The 18,843-nt window shown below is 39.2% G+C and overlaps 1 protein-coding gene across 1 annotated transcript in view; it reads right to left on the bottom strand.

The window, feature by feature from the left end:
* Positions 1-18,843, bottom strand: part of LOC124718777 (histone-lysine N-methyltransferase 2C-like) — a 434,091-nt gene that overhangs the window by 27,279 nt on the left and 387,969 nt on the right. The window contains exons 67-68 of the mRNA XM_047244388.1: positions 18,058-18,237; positions 13,135-13,353 (exon numbers count right to left, since the gene is read on the bottom strand). Of these exons, the coding sequence (XP_047100344.1) occupies positions 13,135-13,353; positions 18,058-18,237 (399 nt within the window). The remainder of the gene's footprint in view (positions 1-13,134; positions 13,354-18,057; positions 18,238-18,843) is intronic.

The raw sequence follows: 18,843 nt of genomic DNA, 5'->3' as shown, positions 1-18,843 counted from the left end.
CAAAGGACTTGGAAGAGCAGTTGAATGGAATGGACAGTGTCTTGAAAGGAGGATATAAGATGAACATCAACAAAAGCAAAACAAGGATAATGGAATGTAGTCTAATTAAGTCGGGTGATGCTGAGGGAATTAGATTAGGAAATGAGGCACTTAAAGTAGTAAAGGAGTTTTGCTATTTGGGGAGCAAAATAACTGATGATGGTCGAAGTAGAGAGGATATAAAATGTAGGCTGGCAATGGCAAGGAAAGCGTTTCTGAAGAAGAGAAATTTGTTAACATCCAGTATTGATTTAAGTGTCAGGAAGTCATTTCTGAAAGTATTCGTATGGAGTGTAGCCATGTATGGAAGTGAAACATGGACGATAAATAGTTTGGACAAGAAGAGAATAGAAGCTTTCGAAATGTGGTGCTACAGAAGAATGCTGAAGATTAGATGGGTAGATCACATAACTAATGAGGAAGTATTGAACAGAATTGGGGAGAAGAGAAGTTTGTGGCACAACTTGACCAGAAGAAGGGATCGGTTGGTAGGACATGTTCTGAGGCATCAAGGGATCACGAATTTAGTATTGGAGGGCAGCGCGGAGGGTAAAAATCGTAGGGGGAGACCAAGAAATGAATACACTAAGCAGATTCAGAAGGATGTAGGTTGCAGTAGGTACTGGGAGATGAAAAAGCTTGCACAGGATAGAGTAGCATGGAGAGCTGCATCAAACCAGTCTCAGGACTGAAGACAACAACAACAACAACAACAACAACAATGCGATATATCTCATCAATGTTTCCTCTCTTTATTTTTGTTCTTGTATGTACTTTGTAAAGATACACGGGTATTTTTTTCTACCAACATCCACAGTTAATCGCTCGTACAAGTGGAGCAACACTGTACGACTCTCAAGATTTGGTGGATGGTCAGAGACCAATCGATGTTGATGTCACTGAAGAGGTTGTGCACTTTAGGGGCAATAAGTGAGCCATGCAGATGTGCAGATGTATTGTCGGAATAACATTATGGAATTATGTTGACATGAAATGCTTAATGATGGTATGTGACATGAGTTTTATCAAAAAGTGTACCTATCTTAGATAGGAAACTAATTTAACTATACATGTGTGAACTGTAAAGATACAAAGTATTGTACCCCAGCTCCTTAATTATTGTCACACAATTAAGTTCATTTACTCAAATATTTGAGACATTTACATTCAACTAAATCATACTGGCATATTCTGTATCACTTCAGGCGGGGAGGGGGATTTACCTTTGTAGTTTCGGATGTTATTGAATTTAACATATGTTAAAATTCAGGAGTAAGTAAGAAACACGTATTTTTTGTTTTCTCAAAAAAAAAAAATCCTGCCCCGAGATGCAGGCCTCCAAAGATGACACTGCAAACACCATTTTGAAGATGTGAATTTACGAATTTTTTTTTAAATTATTATTTAGGCGTTAGTCCTGTTAAGAAACCGTGGTCAGCGAAGTCAAGTCATCAGCTCTGTGCATCAAGAGAGCGCAGAAAAATTACTAAAGCTATTGATGAATACACTACAGGAAAACTGACCACACTCTTCAAAGTAGAAATTCCATCTTCAGAAGAAATGAACCAAAGTACTCTTGCACCTCTGACCAGGAATTTTTCACAAATATCAATTCAGTTGATGAAGATTGCACATCCTACAGTGAAAAGGAACAAGTGTTAAATATTATTTCAGGTACATTTTCAAAGAAAACAATTTTGACCCACGTTCCATCAGTTTCAAAGAACATGTTTGGCAAATCAAGAAATGTGAGGTCTGTAAAAGGAGCCTTTGGAAGACCAGATCCCTATTAAGGTCATTCTGTAGAAGCAGCTCACGTTCAAATAGTGTAGTCATTTTATGTGGATGTTAAATGGAGCTTTTCTCGCCGGAGAGACACGTTAACATGGGGCTGGGGAGGGTGCTGATGACGGAGGGTGTGGGTCACATCTCAGTGGTGCCAGTTGGGTCTATCAGTAGATTGGGTTTCACTAGGCATGGCCTACACCTCAATAGGTATGGGAAGGGGCGGCTGGCTAAGCTTATAGGTGACAGCATAGTGGACGGTAGTGGGAAAAATTCCTGTAGTAGTTGGTGTTAAAGTAGAGAAGGAATTGGCATATTTCATCAAAATATAAGAGGTATTAGAGATAAAGTCAGTGAACTGCTTATTGATGTTATTGGTATACCAGAGCACCACTTAAACAATTTGACAATTTGGAGGCTTCCTTTACCAGGATACAGATTAGCTGGCTGTTTCTCAAGGAGTTCCTTGCAGGGTGGGGGAGTGGCTATGTAGGTAAAAAAAAATATTCCTTTTGAGTCCATAGACGTATCATGACGCACGACACTTTACTGAACAGATATTTGAATGTTGTGCAGGGGCTGTTGAATTTAGTGAGACTTAACTTCTAATTGTTGTTGTTTATAGCTCCCCTAACTCCGACTTCAGAGCATTTCTGATCAAGCTAGAGAGGGTTCTTTATTCACCTTGTAGGAAATACCATGAATTAGTTACATGTGGTGACTTCAATATCAATTTTGTATATGATGGTGCAAGAAAAGCGATGTTGGTATATCTCCTAAATTCATATGATCTGATGCAGACTGTGTTTTTTTCCAACTAGGGTGCAGGGGAACATCAGCACAGCCATAGACAATATTTTTATCCATTCTAATGATATGAATATAATAGAGGGAAACATTCCACGTGGGAAAAATATATCTAAAAAGAAAGATGATGAAACTTACCAAACAAAAGCGCTGGCAGGTCGATAGACACACAAACAAACACAAACATACACACAAAATTCTAGCTTTCGCAACCAATGGTTGCCTCGTCAGGAAAGAGGGAAGGAGAAGGAAAGACAAAAGGATATGGGTTTTAAGGGAGAGGGTAAGGAGTCATTCCAATCCCGGGAGCGGAAAGACTTACCTTAGGGGGAAAAAAGGACAGGTATACACTCGCACACACACACATATCCATCCACACATACACAGACACAAGCTATGTGTGGATGGATATGTGTGTGTGTGCGCGAGTGTATACCTGTCCTTTTTTCCCCCTAAGGTAAGTCTTTCCGCTCCCGGGATTGGAATGACTCCTTACCCTCTCCCTTAAAACCCATATCCTTTTGTCTTTCCTTCTCCTTCCCTCTTTCCTGACGAGGCAACCATTGGTTGCGAAAGCTAGAATTTTGTGTGTATGTTTGTGTGTCTATCGACCTGCCAGCGCTTTTGTTTGGTAAGTTTCATCATCTTTCTTTTTAGATATATTTTTATCCATTCTTCATTACTAGATGGGCATTCTGTTAGCAAAAGTGTGAATGGCCTTTCAGACCACGATGCACAAAGTTTAACACTAAAAGGCTTTTGTACTCAAACCAATGTCATATTTAATTACACGTTATGTAGGGAAGTTAATCCAACAGCAATAGAGAGTTTTTTAAACCTTGTCAAGGAACAAGAGTGGCAGGATGTTTATAGTGCCGATAACATAGATGTTAAATACAATGCTTTCCTTAACACATTTCTCATGCTCTTTGAGAGTTGCTTTCCATTAGAACGTTCTAAAAGGGGTACTAGCAGTAATAGGCAGCCCGGGTGGCTGACTAGTGGGATAAGGATATCTTCTAGAACAAAGCAGAAATTATACCAAAATGTTGGAAGTAGTCACACTCAAGCTACAGCAGCCCATTACAAACAGTATTGCGAGGTGCTTAAGAATGTTATTAGGAAGGCAAAGAGTATGTGGTATGCAAATAGAATAGCTAATTCATAGGATAAAATTAAAGCCATAAGGTCACTTGTGAAGGAAGTGTCTGGTCAGCAGCACAAGGTCGACAATATAAAGTCGGCTCGCAGTAACAATATTTCTGTTACTGATAAATCAGATATATGTACAGTATTTTACAATCATTTTCTGAGCATTGCTGGTGAATTAAATAAACATTTAGTTTCTATAGGAAATCACATAATTTTCTTGGCAAATGCCTTTCTGAGATTGCTGTCTGAAATACTCCTCTGTGATACAGACAAGAGGGAGATTGAGTCAATAATTAAATCACTGAAGACAAAGGACTCTCATGGTTATGATGGAGTGCCTAGCAGAATATTAAAGTACTGTGCTGCACATGTTAGCCCTGTATTTTGCCATATTTGTAATTTCTCCTTTAGGAATGGTCTGTTTCCTGAGCAATTGAAGTACTCAGCAGTAAAGCTGCTTTATAAAAAGGGAGAGAGGGATAACGTAGATAATTTTAGACCTACTTCTATGGCATCAGTGTTTGCAAAAGTCATTGAAAAGGCTGTGTATGTAAGGATAGTTGATCATTTTATATCACATGATTTGCTATCAAATGTACAGTTCGGCTTTAGAAGTCATTTAACAACTGAAAATGCTATATTCTCTTTTCTCTGTGAGGTACTGGATTGGCTAAACAAAAGGTTTCGAACGCTTGGCATATTTTTTGATTTAACTAAGGCATTTGATTGTGTCGACCACAAAATATTGCTCCAGAAGTTGGACCAATATGGAATACAGGGAGTTGCTCACAATTGGTTCACCTCTTACTTTAGCAACAGACAGAAAAAGGTCATTATTCACAATGTTGAGAATGGCTGTGATGTGGGGTCTGAGTGGGGTACAGTCAAGTGGAGAGGTGCCCCAGGGATCAGTGTCGGGGCCACTCCTGTTCCTTATTTATATAAATGATACGCCATCTAGTATTATGGGTAACTCTAAAATATTTCTGTCTGCTGATGACACTAGCTTGCTAGTAAAGGATGTTGTGTGCAACATTGGCTCGGTTTCAAATAGTGCAGTACACGACCTAAGTTCATGGCTTGTAGAAAATAAACTAACGCTAAATCACAATACGACTCAGTTTTTACATTTTCTAACACACAATTCAACAAAACCTGACGTTTTGATTTCACAGAATGGGCATATGATTAGTAAAACTGAAAAGTTCAAATTTCTAGGTGTTCAGATAGATAGTAAGTTGTCATGGAAAGCCCACATTCAGGACCTTGTACAAAGACTTAATACTGCCATTTTTACTATTCAAACGGTATCAGAAGTGAGTGATCGTTCGACACGAAAATTAGTATACTTTGTTTATTTCATTGCTTATGTCATATGGTATTATATTTTGGGGTTAACTCTTCCCATTCTAAAAGGATATTTTTGGCTCAGAAATGGGTGGTTCGGGCAATATGTGGTGTAAGTTCACAAACCTCTTACCGACACCTGTTCACAAGTCTGGATATTTTGACAATGGCATCTCAATATATGTATTCCTTACTGTGATTTCTTGATAAAAATATTAGCTTACTCCCAAGAATAAGCAGCTTTCACTCGGTTAGTACTCGGCAGAAATCAAACCTGCATTTGGATCGGACTTCCTTAACTCTTGTGCAAAAAGATGTGCAGTATATAGCTGCACTCATTTTCAATAAGCTACCACTCGAATTAAAACATCTTGGCAGTAATCCACGGGCTTTCAAATCGAAACTGAAGAGTTTCCTCATGGGTCAATCCTTCTATTCTGTCGAGGAGTTCCTTGAAAAAATAAGCTGGTTCTTATTGTATTGCTGATTGCGTTTATTATTATTATTATTTTTATGCTGTAATTTTGCGTACTGACACGTGACCTTGGAGATTTGCTCCTCAGTTTGGTCCTACGGAACTTGACTTGTAAATAAATAATTAAAAAAGACACTATAACAGTTGAAGGTCAAAAAGTTGTGAAAGTGAAGAGGTACACGACTCGCAGTATTAAAGAAACTTTTGCAATTTATAAGAGCAACTACACAACTTCACATATCGGAAGATCAAAATTTTATGCATTACGACCTAAGTGGGTGGTTCCATACCCACCTAGAGATGTCTGTTTATATGTGTACTGCACCAATTTTGAACTTTGGATGGTAACTTTGAAGAACTTACTGGAGCATGCGACATATGACACCTTAGTTGGGCATGTGAAGTCATTAGTAGTCTGTGACTTAAAGCGAGAGACTTGTTTGTTTCAAGAATGTGTGGCTGTCCTGGTGAGGGAGGACCATCTTTACAGACACTTGGCCTGGCAGGCGTAGCAGATAACTCTGCAGAAATTACATATGCGAGATGGTAGGGAAATAAACTAATTAAGAAAACTGTTGCCTCTGACAGTTTCATTGATGAACTTGGTACATGGCCCCTGAAAGCAGAACACACCAGCATCTGAAGAAATTGCAACAACAACACATTGCAGAAGTTAAAGGGTGTGTGCAGGCAGAAGAACTATGTTTAGTGCTTCACCATGATTTTGCTGAGAACTGGTTTGTAATTCTCCCATAAGAAGTACAGGTATCATTGGAGTAATGACCAGGTTTCATTTTTACAGCAGTGACATACTTTCAAAACAAGACCCCAAGGTAGATGCCGTGTTTGACTTCCGCAAGGCGTTCGATACAGTTCCCCACGGTTGTTTAATGAACAAAGTAAGAGCATATGGACTATCAGACCAATTGTGTGATTGGATTGAAGAGTTCCTAGATAACAGAACGCAGCATGTCATTCTCAATGGAGAGAAGTCTTCCAAAGTAAAAGTGATTTCAGGTGTGCCACAGGGGAGTGTCGTAGGACCATTGCTATTTACAATATACATAAATGACCTTGAGGATGACATCAGAAGTTCACTGAGGCTTTTTGCGGATGATGCTGTGGTGTATCGAGAGGTTGTAACAATGGAAAATTGTACTGAAATGCAGGAGGATCTGCAGTGAATTGACGCACGGTGCAGGGAATGGCGATTGAATCTCAATGTAGAAAGCGTAATGTGCTGCGAATACATAGAAAGAAGGATCCCACATCATTTAGCTAAAATATAGCAGGTCAGCAACTGGAAGCAGTTAATTCCATAAATTATCTGGGAGTACGCATTAGGAGTGATTTAAAATGGAATGATCATATAAAGTTGATCGTCGGTAAAGCAGATGCCAGACTGAGATTCATTGGAAGAATCCTAAGGAAATGCAATCTGAAAACAAAGGAAGTAGGTTACAGTACGCTTGTTTGCCCACTGCTTGAATATTGCTCACCAGTGTGGGATCCGTACCAGATAGGGTTGACAAAAGAGATAGAGAAGATCCAACAGAGAGCAGTGCGCTTCGTTACAGGATCATTTAGTAATCGCGAAAGCGTTACGGAGATGATAGATAAACTCCAGTGGAAGACTCTGCAGGAGAGACGCTCAGTAGCTCGGTACGGGCTTTTGTTGAAGTTTCGAGAACATACCTTCACCGAGGAGTGAAGCAGTATATTGCTCCCTCCTACGTATATCTCGTGCAGAGACCGTGAGGATAAAATCAGAGAGCTTAGGGCCCACACAGAGGCATACCGACAATCCTTCTTTCCACGAACAATACGAGACTGGAATAGAAGCGAAAACCGATAGAGGTACTCAAGGTACCCTCTGCCACACACCGTCAGGTGGCTTGCGGAGTATGGATGTAGATGTAGAAGTATTGCAGTTATAAGTGATGATACAGGACATGACTCAGCACAAGCTTTGCTAGCAATGTGCAAAATTCTTCAACTGCAAACAGGGGCAGAGAAGATCATCATTATTTCTAATTGTGCTCCTAGTCATTTTAAAAATCGTTACCAGCTGTTTGAATTGAGTGAGTTGCTTGTGCCAACTGACTGGATATACAGTGGACCCAGTCACCATGCTACAAAACACAATCTTTCCAGACCAAATACAACTGTGATTCAGAATGCTGAGGATTTTACGAGAGTCGTGATATCTTACACATCCGCAGCCCTCATTCTTTTGTCCAAAGAGGAAATCGGAGAATTCCATGAGCAGGAAAAAAAAAAAAAAATTTTTTTTGGACTCAAAGTGATGGGCGAACTCATATTGCACGAACTTTAAAGAGCAAGAAAGAAGAAATTTCCATCGCTCGGCCAACACCTCAGAAACAGCACGATAATATTCAGATTCACAACCTGAGTACGGGGATGTTTGTGGTGTGTGTGTGTGTGTGTGTGTGTGTGTGTGTGTGTGTGTGTGACAGTGACTAGTGGATTGCAGAGATTATAGACACCGTTTATGAGTTAAACTAATTATAGTGAACTTTATGCTATCACATGGACCAGTTGCTGGGTATAGGTTTCCAGCTGAAGGACAACAACAACGCCACAAGTGCTCACTTCCTGTTCACAATGTTTTGAAGATTGTAAGTGCTCCAGTTCTTATTGGTTCAACAGGAAGGCATCACTCTATATCAAAGGGAGATACTCAAGCAGTGGAACATATTTTTAGTTCACTGATTGGCTAATGGCTCAAATGGTTCAAATGGCTCTAAGCACTATGGGACTTAACATCTGAGGTCATCAGTACTGTAGACTACTTAAACCTAACTGACCTAAGGACATCACACACCGCAGCAGCAGACTGGCTAATTTCAGTACAAAACAGAGTGCACAGAAGTTGTATAAATTGAAACCTTTAAGTCTTTGGACCTTTCATATACTTTCTGAAGTGGAAGGAAGACAAGGATTTCTGGTCAGATGAGTATCGGGTAATATCAACAGCAGCAGAAAATGGTATAACAGGTGTAGGATTCGTTATGAATAGGAAGGTAGGGCAGAGGGTGTGTTACTGTTAACAGTTCAGTGACCGGGTTGTTCTAATCAGAATCGACAGCAGACCAACACCGACAACGATAGTTCAGGTATACATGCCGACGTCGCAAGCTGAAGACGAACAGATAGAGGAAGTGTATGAGGATATTGAAAGGGTAATGCAGTATGTAAAGGGGGACGAAAATCTAATAATCATGGGCGACTGGAATGCAGTTGTAGGGGAAGGAGTAGAAGAAAAGGTTACAGGAGAATATGGGCTTGGGACAAGGAATGAAAGAGGAGAAAGACTAATTCATTTCTGTAACAAGTTTCAGCTAGTAATAGCGAATACCCTGCTCAAGAATCACAAGAGGAGGAGGTATACTTGGAAAAGGCTGGGAGATACGGGAAGATTTCAATGAGATTACATCATGGTCAGACAGAGATTCCGAAATCAGATACTGGATTGTAAGGCGTACCCAGGAGCAGATATAGACTCAGATCACAATATAGCAGTGATGAAGAGTAGTCTGAAGTTCAAGACATTAGTCAGGAAGAATCAATACACAAAGAAGTGGGATACGGGAGTACTAAGGAATGACGAGATACTTTCGAAGTTCTCTAACGCTATAGATACAGCAATAAGGAATAGCGCAGTAGGCAGTACAGTTGAAGAGGAATGGACATCTCTAAAAAGGGGAAGGAAAACATAGGTACAAAGAAGGTAGCTGTGAAGAAACCATGGGTAACAGAAGAAATACTTTAGTTGATTGATGAAAGGAAGAAGTACAAACATGTTCCGGGAAAACCAGGAATACAGAAATACAAGTCGCTGAGGAATGAAATAAATAGGAAGTGCAGGGAAGCTAAGACGAAATGGCTGCAGGAAAAATGTGAAGACATCGAAAAAGATATGATTGTCGGAAGGACAGACTCAGCATATAGGAAAGTCAAAACAACCTTTGGTGACATTAAAAGCAACAGTGGTAACATTAAGAGTGCAACGGGAATTCCACTGTTAAATGCAGAGGAGAGAGCAGATAGGTGGAAAGAATACATTGAAAGCCTCTATGAGGGTGAAGATTTGTCTGATGTGGTAGAAGAAGAAACAGGAGTCGATTTAGAAGAGATAGGGGATCCAGTATTAGAATCGGAATTTAAAAGAGCTTTGGAGGACTTACGGTCAAATAAGGCAGAAGGGATAGATAACATTCCGTCAGAATTTCTAAAATCATTGGGGGAAATGGCAACAAAATGACTATTCACGTTGGTGTGTAGAATATATGAGTCTGGCGATATACCATCTGACTTTCAGAAAAGCATCATCCACACAATTCCAAAGACGGCAAGAGCTGACAAGTGCGAGAATTATCGCACAATCAGCTTAACAGCTCATGCATCGAAGCTGATTACAAGAATAATATACAGAAGAATGGAAAAGAAAATTGAGAATGCGCTAGGTGACGATCAGTTTGGCTTTAGGAAAAGTAAAGGGACAGAGAGGCAATTCTGACGTTACAGCTAATAATGGAAGCAAGGCTAAAGAAAAATCAAGACACCTTAATAGGATTTATCGACCTGGAAAAAGCGTTCGACAATATAAAATGGTGCAAGCTGTTCGAGATTCTGAATAAAGTACGGGTAAGCTATAGGGAGAGACAGGTCACATACAATATGTACAACAACCAAGAGGGAATAATACGAGTGGACGATCAAGAACGAAGTGCTCGTATTAAAAAGGGTGTAAGACAAGGCTGTAGCCTTTCGCCCCTACTCTTCAATCTGTACATCGAGGAAGCAATGATGGAAATAAAAGAAAGGTTCAGGAGTGGAATTAAAATACAAGGTGAAAGGATATCAATGATATGATTCGCTGATGACATTGCTATCCTGAGTGAAAGTGAAGAAGAATTAAATGATCTGCTGAACAGAATGAACAGTCTAATGAGTACACAGTATGGTTTGAGAGTAAATCGGAGAAAGACGAAGGTAATGAGAAGTAGTAGAAATGAGAACAGCGAGAAACTTAACATCAGGATTGATGGTCACGAAGTCAATGAAGTTAAGGAATTCTGCTACCTAGGCAGTAAAATAACCAATGACGGACGGAGCAAGGAGGACATCAAAAGCAGACTCGCTATGGCAAAAAAGGCATTTCTGGCCAAGAGAAGTCTACTAATATCAAATACCGGCCGGCCTTAATTTGAGGAAAAAATTTCTGAGGATGTACGTCTGGAGTACAGCATTGTATGGTAGTGAAACATGGACTGTGGGAAAACCGGAACAGAAGAGAATCGAAGCATTTGAGATGTGGTGCTATAGACGAATGTTGAAAATTAGGTGGACTGATAAGGTAAGGAATGAGGAGGTTCTACTACGCAGAATCGGAGAGGAAAGGAATATGTGGAAAACACTGATAAGGAGAAGGGACAGGATGATAGGACATCTGCTAAGATATGAGGGAATGACTTCCATGGTACTAGAGGGAGCTGTAGAGGGCAAAAACTGTAGACTGATGACTATACACACACACACACACACACACACACACACACACACACACACACTTTCTGGAACTATTTAAAAGGCTTGGAAAATGAGTCTCTTACTCATCTTTCAAAACTAAAATTATGTTAAATAAGGTTAAGTTCTGATTTTTATGAGCCTGTTATGCGATAATAAAACATGTTTTACGGATGGCAAAAATTTCAATTGTTTGCAAAACCTATTCAACCTAAAAGTAGAAGCTCTCCTTTTCAGTAAATGTAGAACTATATGGTACTAAGCAACAGAAAAAAATCAAAATTTTATGGATCGGCATTTTTGGAGACTTAAAAAAAAAAATCCATAAATTATTAAAAAAAAGTTCAGAATGCTATAGTAAAAGGACTTGGACAGATAAGTCCAAATGGGGGTTTCTTTGTAATCATAAAGCAATTATATTTTTAAAAAATTTAGAACTGTTCCAGAGATACAGCATTTTGAAATTTTTTACGAAATCGCATCTTCAAAATGGTATGTGCAGTGTAATCTTTGGAGTGCTGTATCTTAGAGCAGAAAATTATTTTATTTTTATTTTTTGGAGAAATCAAATAAATACATGTTCCTTACATAGTCCTTCATTTTGGCATTTGCTAAATTCAGTAACATTTGAAACTATGAAGTTAAGATTTTTTCCTAGCTTGTCTGAACTGATGGGGCAACGGCCTTGCCGCAGTCGATACACCGGTTCCTGTGAGATCATCAAGTTAAGCGCTGTCGGGCGTGGTTGGAACTTGGGTGGGCGACCATCCAGGCCATCATGCCCTGTTGCCATTTTTCGGGGTGCACTCAGCCTCGTGATGCCAATTGTGGAGCTACTCGACCGATTAGTAGCGGCTCCGGTCAAAGAAAACCATCGGAACGACCGGGAGAGCGGTGTGCTGACCACACGCCCCTCCTATCCGCATACTCAACTGAGGATGACACGGCGGTCGGATGGTCCCGATGGGACACTTATGGTCTGAAGACAGAGTGCTTTTTTTGTCTGAATTGATAGGGACTATGCCTACTGTGAATTCTAACCTTTACGAGTTTTTGTTGGCAGCCCTGATAAAAGTAAATGTGTTTTCCCACACTGAATAGTGTTATCCAATATCCAACAATTTCAGTCATCCGCAAATCATTTCACACTCCACTTTCTACTGATACTGTCCTTCCAGGAATGAGAAGCTGTTCTGGTGGATTTCGTGGGATGGAGATAAAGTTCTAAAAAATCGTTAATGCCGAGTCCATTTCTCTGTTCCAAGATGGACTGCTCGAGTACCCTTTTCATTAGAAGTGTTGGAGAATGAACTACCCTTTCCAAATAGTGACAACCACATCAATTTAATCCATTTTCTTCAATGCAATTCACTGAAAATCATTTGATGAAACATATTCCTGGAGTTTGTAGTGAAAAAAAAAAAAAAAAAACAAATTCTGCTTATTTTAATTAGTGTGAGCCACTGCATTGCTCAATGGATTACAATTTGTGAGAAACTTTACTTACATCCCATATCAGATAGTGATATTAACCTGACTGTTGACAATGTTCCTACTGCGACAGGATCAATTTAAGAAACATGTCGAGGGCAGGTGTTATCTTTTCAACTGTCGATGGGACATTTCTGTCGATTGGTGTCAGTAGATAACTTTTATGGCTTCAGACGAATGGAGTGAATTACGTGCATTGAAAATGGGACTATAAGCTCTGAAACCATATTTCATAGCTGCACTGAGATCATTTTTCCCTAATTTTTAATTATAAGTATTATGAACTTCATTAAAATAGTGTAAGTTAAATAGCAATACACAAACTGGTGATTTGGATGATCAGTTTGGTGTATAGCACTCCCCTCGTTCTCAACAAACATCAGCGTAATGGTTTGCTCAATTAATACCTGAGGCAAACTTTTTTAAACATACATTTCTCGACACCGTGATGACAAAATGCCTTCTCGTAGCTTGTACTCCTCACTTACCTCTGTAATCTCCCGCTCGGTCGGCTTCTTGTACTTGGTTGCCGGCTGTATGGAGCCCGGGCTCCAGTAGCGGTAGCGGACGCCCTTCCACACCTTGCGGGCGGGCTCTTCGCCAGCTGCCGCCCGGTGGCTGCGCTTCTCGGGGCGCTGAAATTCCTCTGCCGAGGGCTCCGCACTCGTGGGCTCTTCCACTTTCGCCTTGCCGGTCGGCGTGACGGGCTGCAAAGCGTAAAGGTGAGTAGATACTACTAGTTAATGGCCAGGAACTGGTGCTCGACGAGACGATACTGCTTCACGGCTGCGGAGTGGTAGCGATGCCTGCACGGAAAGGGTGAAGGGTGAAAGCACTCGTGAGAATGTGTACCAAAAAGGATAACGAACGTACTAGTTCAAACAGTGTTGTTCAGGAGTTTGCAGACTGGCTCTACAGACGTGTACATTTGAGACGCTAGTGGTGCTAGAATGCGTTCCTCGCTACGTACCTAGTTCGACCAGGTACAGCTTTTCTAGTGTATGCAAAAATTATCTTTGTATGAAACTTGAAAATACTGTTGTGACAGGTAAGTACTGTATTTTAGCTGGCATGCTACAAAAGTATGTTTTGGTGTATAAATGATCTCACAATTCCCATCCTTTTGATATTTTTCATCAAAATAAAATGTCAGGAAATGAGATGTCGGTGTGTCATTGGTAGCAAATATGGAAGTATTACTTTTTTATTTTTATTTATTTACTTTTTTTAATAGTGAAAATAAAACAAATTTTGTTTAGTTCCACTAAAATTTATTTACTAATAATCAGTTTTTATCTTGTTAGACCATTGTCATTAATTTTGTAGTGTCAAACACCAAAAATGTTAAGAAAATTTGAGGAACAAATTTAAGCTTGCATACGTGTAATAGTTACAGACTGTGTCCATTAATGTTTCTTCTTTCATCTATTAGAGAACCTTTATCAAATTATGACAGCAGTGCACAAAAATTTCAAACCATCTTCTCAAAAGATATCATTCAAAATAAATTAAGAAAGGATGTTATTGTGTGCAGTACTACCATTACATGACCACGAAATATTCAGATCTCTCTCAGTCTTTTTTTTTTTTTCTTTGTGGTGGTGTACCAAGAAGGAACCACCTGAGAGAAAAGTGAATACATCTGATTAGATGGCAGGTTGCTTTGTGGACATATCTGCCCTCGTAACAAGATGCAGATGCACTGAGGTGAGAAACCCAAAGTGGTTCCTTGAGAATACATTATTTCACTGATGTTAGTGAAGCACTTTCTGGAAATGTATTGTGAAGTATTTAAAACTGATTGGTTACTGTAGTTTGTAGACTTTAGAAAGGTTGTTGTAAACACCTTTAAATTTGTTAATGAACTGTTGAAAATGTAATGTGAATTAATGATAATGTTTAATCTGACAAATAATAAATACCAACACAAAAATAAATAGCAAAATCATTTCATAAGGATGACAAAAATTTATTGTGGAAACCATTTAGAATTAAACATAAAACGACCATTTCTGTCACCACCTGGAATACTGACCTTTCCTCCTGAGACATCCTATAAAAATCAATAAATTTCCCACACAGTTGTCATTTTGGTTCAGCACTGAAGTAAATGCCTCTTTCACTAACAGAATTGAAATTGTGGTGGTACAAATGTCAAAGTCTCGGATTACAAGTTGCAAACTTATGAGGAAATAGAAAGTGGGGGTTAGTTTAATGCCACACCAGTGACAGAAGATGAGCTCCAGCTGAAAGAGGCAAGGGAAGGAATAAGACTCGAAGTGCCCAAAACAATGGCGTGCACCTAAACTGCGACAGTCGAGTGGGCATTGGAGTACCACTCTTCCAGCATCTGAATTACAATGGCCAGCAAGAATAAAACACTGAGCACAAAATAGCACTGTCGAGTCTTGTAAGACAATCAGTTTTTTAATATTAAAGAACTATAGTTCAAATAAAATTATTCGACAGCTGACACTTCATCCCTCAGATCTCAGTTCTTCCAGTAACGGTTCTCAACGTCAGGCCCGAACCTGCCATCTTCGCCAGTGGATCTGAGTGCAGCGTTAGCAGTGCCTGACTAGTGCCGTGTAAACACGTAATGCATTACCGGCCAACCTCGGCAGCCCGCTCCTCTATCTCAGCCGCAGTGGCTGACCGGTGCTCTGCTTGTGCCCGTAGTCCACGAACCTACTCACCGTAACAGTCTCATTTGAGGTGCAGCCGATACCTCAGCTGGCAAAGCTATATTGCAACAGGACTAATATCAAATGAAGTAGTTTAAATTGGAGTATAGTTTGCATTCTAAAATAATGCACTTACTATGTTCACAGTGTGGAAGTTGCATACTACCAGAGCACTACCACTCATTCGGACCTTCCAAGACACAAGAAGATGTCCCCAAAGGGATCGACCTTTTATTATTATTAGAATAAATGCGCACTTTTAGTGATGTAAGTTAAGATCCGAGGTATCACACCATGCAGCCATTCACATACGCCTTCGTTTATGAGTAACCGATTTAAAAAAAAAAAAATAAAATAAGATAAAATAAAATAAATAAATTACATGGTCTGGTTGCCTTATGCAATGAATAGGACAGCAGGTTAAGGATTTTTTTTTATTATTTTTAAATCTCTATCAAAATGACTCTGATCATTCTTTTCATTCAATTAATTGGTTTAAACAATTTTTTATTTCTACTTCTTTGTCACATTCTTTTAATCGCCATATGAACTTTTTTCCATCTGTCGCATTTTTTTCTTTATATCATTCTTTTTCCAATCAGAATTTTTGTGAATATTGCAGTGGTGTGAAAAACATATTTTTCGTTACCATGTGTGCAATCTATGAGCTATTACACTATCAACAAAATAACGCAGATGAAGATTTAAATGAAAAAAGAGTTTATAAGTATAACTAAATTCAAACAAAATGAGAAATAGACATAATGAATACAATAATGTGGGCGAAAAAACAGGGTGATTAATTAAAAAACATGAACAAAGATTTAAAGTTAAAAAAGAATGATAAGAACAAAAAAGAGAGAGCAAATGAAGAAGTTGATATTATGATTAAAATAATGTGAGAAAGGAATGGAAATAAAAAATTACATTAAATCAATTAATTGAACAAAAATGGTTATCAAAGTCATTTCAACAAAGATTTAAAATAAAAAAATAATATACCTGACAAGATTCAAACCCACAAACTCCTGCATGTGAAGCTATTATCCTATCCATTACGCAGCACAACCAGACTATTTGATGCAACTTTTTTAAGACTATTGCGCATCACCAGGGTGAATAGCTGCAGTGTGTGATATATGGGATCTTAACCTACGTAACCGTATACATGGTTTCAGAAATTCTATTCCACCGCTGGGGGTCTCTCTTTGTAAGTACAGACGACACTAGTCGTTTCGAGTGGCCACGAACTGCATTAATCTCTATGAAATTAACTGTGTGCAAATATGGTAAACTTTTATGGTGAAGGAATAAATACTTTCATTACTGAAAGTGTGAAAGGAAGAAATAAATAAACAATTTGGTGTTACTGTCAGCACATTTTACGTATCGACAGAACGTCACGAATGTCTCACGTATATCGATACATTCTTATCTACTGAGCTATACAATAAACCTGAGTGTACCACACGGTGAAAAAGAGTAGAGTAAAATCCCGTACAACAGAGAGGTCGCTCAAGGTTTCGGTGTAAATTACTGTACTGATGAAAGGAAAAACAGTCTTGCAGATGCAGACGTGAAATGTCAAAGCTAAAATCCTGAGATTAGAAACTGACGTGAGAGAAAGGACAGCAGAGGCACGAAGGTTACAATGACAAGAAGAAACGCACAATGTTCACATTTCGCGACAGATTAAATCTGAGACATAACGGAACCACACGCCTTCAGGCGAAGGTAGGTTTCGAAATCCAGTCGACAGTGGACCCGCCGAACGAAATCGTCACTGGAGTGGAGCACGTAATGACCGAGAGTCTCGGACCGGTACACAACTTTAATCTGCTGGTGTGTGGAAGATTCATTCTGGAGGAAGATTCACAGTAGTTAAAGTAAGATTATGGTATCCAAAAAATTATTCAGTAGTTTTCATTTCAAAATTAGTTTTCTTCCACCGGCAATATAAAATTATTAGCTTCATTTAACAACATCATTAAAGACAAAGCGCGTACATTAAGCAAAATTACAATGAAGTTACTCGAGACAGAAGTGGGTACAGAGACTTGCACAGTAACACTCTTCATTTGACACATCACAGTGAGGCACGGAGGCCTCGGTATTACCAGACGACGAGTGGCAGACTGTTTGACGAGTATCTGTTGCTATGAAGTGTTACGTATAGTGTGTACCTAGTAGTCACATGAGAATCTGACAATTCCGAGTGCCTTTAGTGCTTCTCTTTAGTAAGAGTTAAGTTGTCTCATACTACTCTTAATGCATTCAAATTTTGGAAAGCAATCTGAAGCATGAGAAACCTATTACATGTTTCACATTAACACAGATAATTTATTTAGTCAGAGGAAGCAGTGGTGCCAGCAGGTGGGTAATATGCCATGCCCTTGGGGCAAATCACACTATTCTAACAGTCCAAGATCAAATCTAAAATTGCAGATTATACATCTTTCAATACCACTGTATTCACTAACTTTTCCAATTCAAAGTTTTTGGCATTCTAACTGTGGTGGGGAGTACGTCTCAACATCACCAGATAATGTAATTCTTATGTAAAAAACTTTCTATCCACGCAAATGTCTATAATTTCACTAAGTAAGATATTATCCACACAGTGTTCACATGTACAAATAAACACAACAGGCAAAGAACATACAATACAAGTAATAGAAGAAATGACTACACTGAGGAAACAGCTAGCTACGAGAGCGATAACCTTACCTCGTTGGAGGTCTGAGACGTTTCGTCTGGATCCGGCAGTTCTTCCTTGATCTTTATTACGAGCTTGTCCGCTTCGTGCTCTCCGTCGCCGGACTCTGCCTGTGCCGGCTCCACCACTTCCTCCTTTATTTTCACCTCTCGCTTCATTTCCTGACTCACGTGGTCCACGACAGCTGCAGCCTTTAACAGAAATGCCGAGATTAACTCTCTTATTTCTAACCCGGTGATACTCGAGAACGCCAGTCTACTACGAGGGCTAAGCCAGAATTGGAGGGATCGGCAGAAGGATGTGCTAACCCACGAGAGCACAGTTTTGAATTATTGCAAGTTACAGGTTCGGTTAAAGTGGTAGATCGTAAATTGCAACAGATCTATTCGTAAATTTTTCTACAAATTATTACACTATTTGTTTGGGAATGTAATCTGTTAAATGAGCAAAAAATTGCTAGTTAGTCCTAGAAAATTGTTTACTTATAACAACGTCACTACTACTGTGGGTTAGCACTGTCTTTAACAAAAAGTATATGGAAAGCTTTTGAGAAAAAATATGTGACCTTTACTATCTCTCACCAGACAGCAGTATACCAGTTGTTGAACATGAGAGAAAGAGAGGAAAAAACTATCATCACAACAGCATTACAATATTCACAATACTCTAACAATGTCAATTTTTCTGTAGTGACAAAGTTAATGCACAAAGCATCTCCAAACACTTGTGTTTTCATTTGCAGGGGAAAACAGAATACTGGAGAATAAAAATTTCTCCCACAATAAACTACGTATATA

This window comes from Schistocerca piceifrons, chromosome 10 (genome assembly GCF_021461385.2).
Source record: "Schistocerca piceifrons isolate TAMUIC-IGC-003096 chromosome 10, iqSchPice1.1, whole genome shotgun sequence".
Lineage (NCBI taxonomy): Eukaryota > Metazoa > Arthropoda > Insecta > Orthoptera > Acrididae > Schistocerca > Schistocerca piceifrons.
This window is presented reverse-complemented; position numbering and strand designations above follow the sequence as displayed.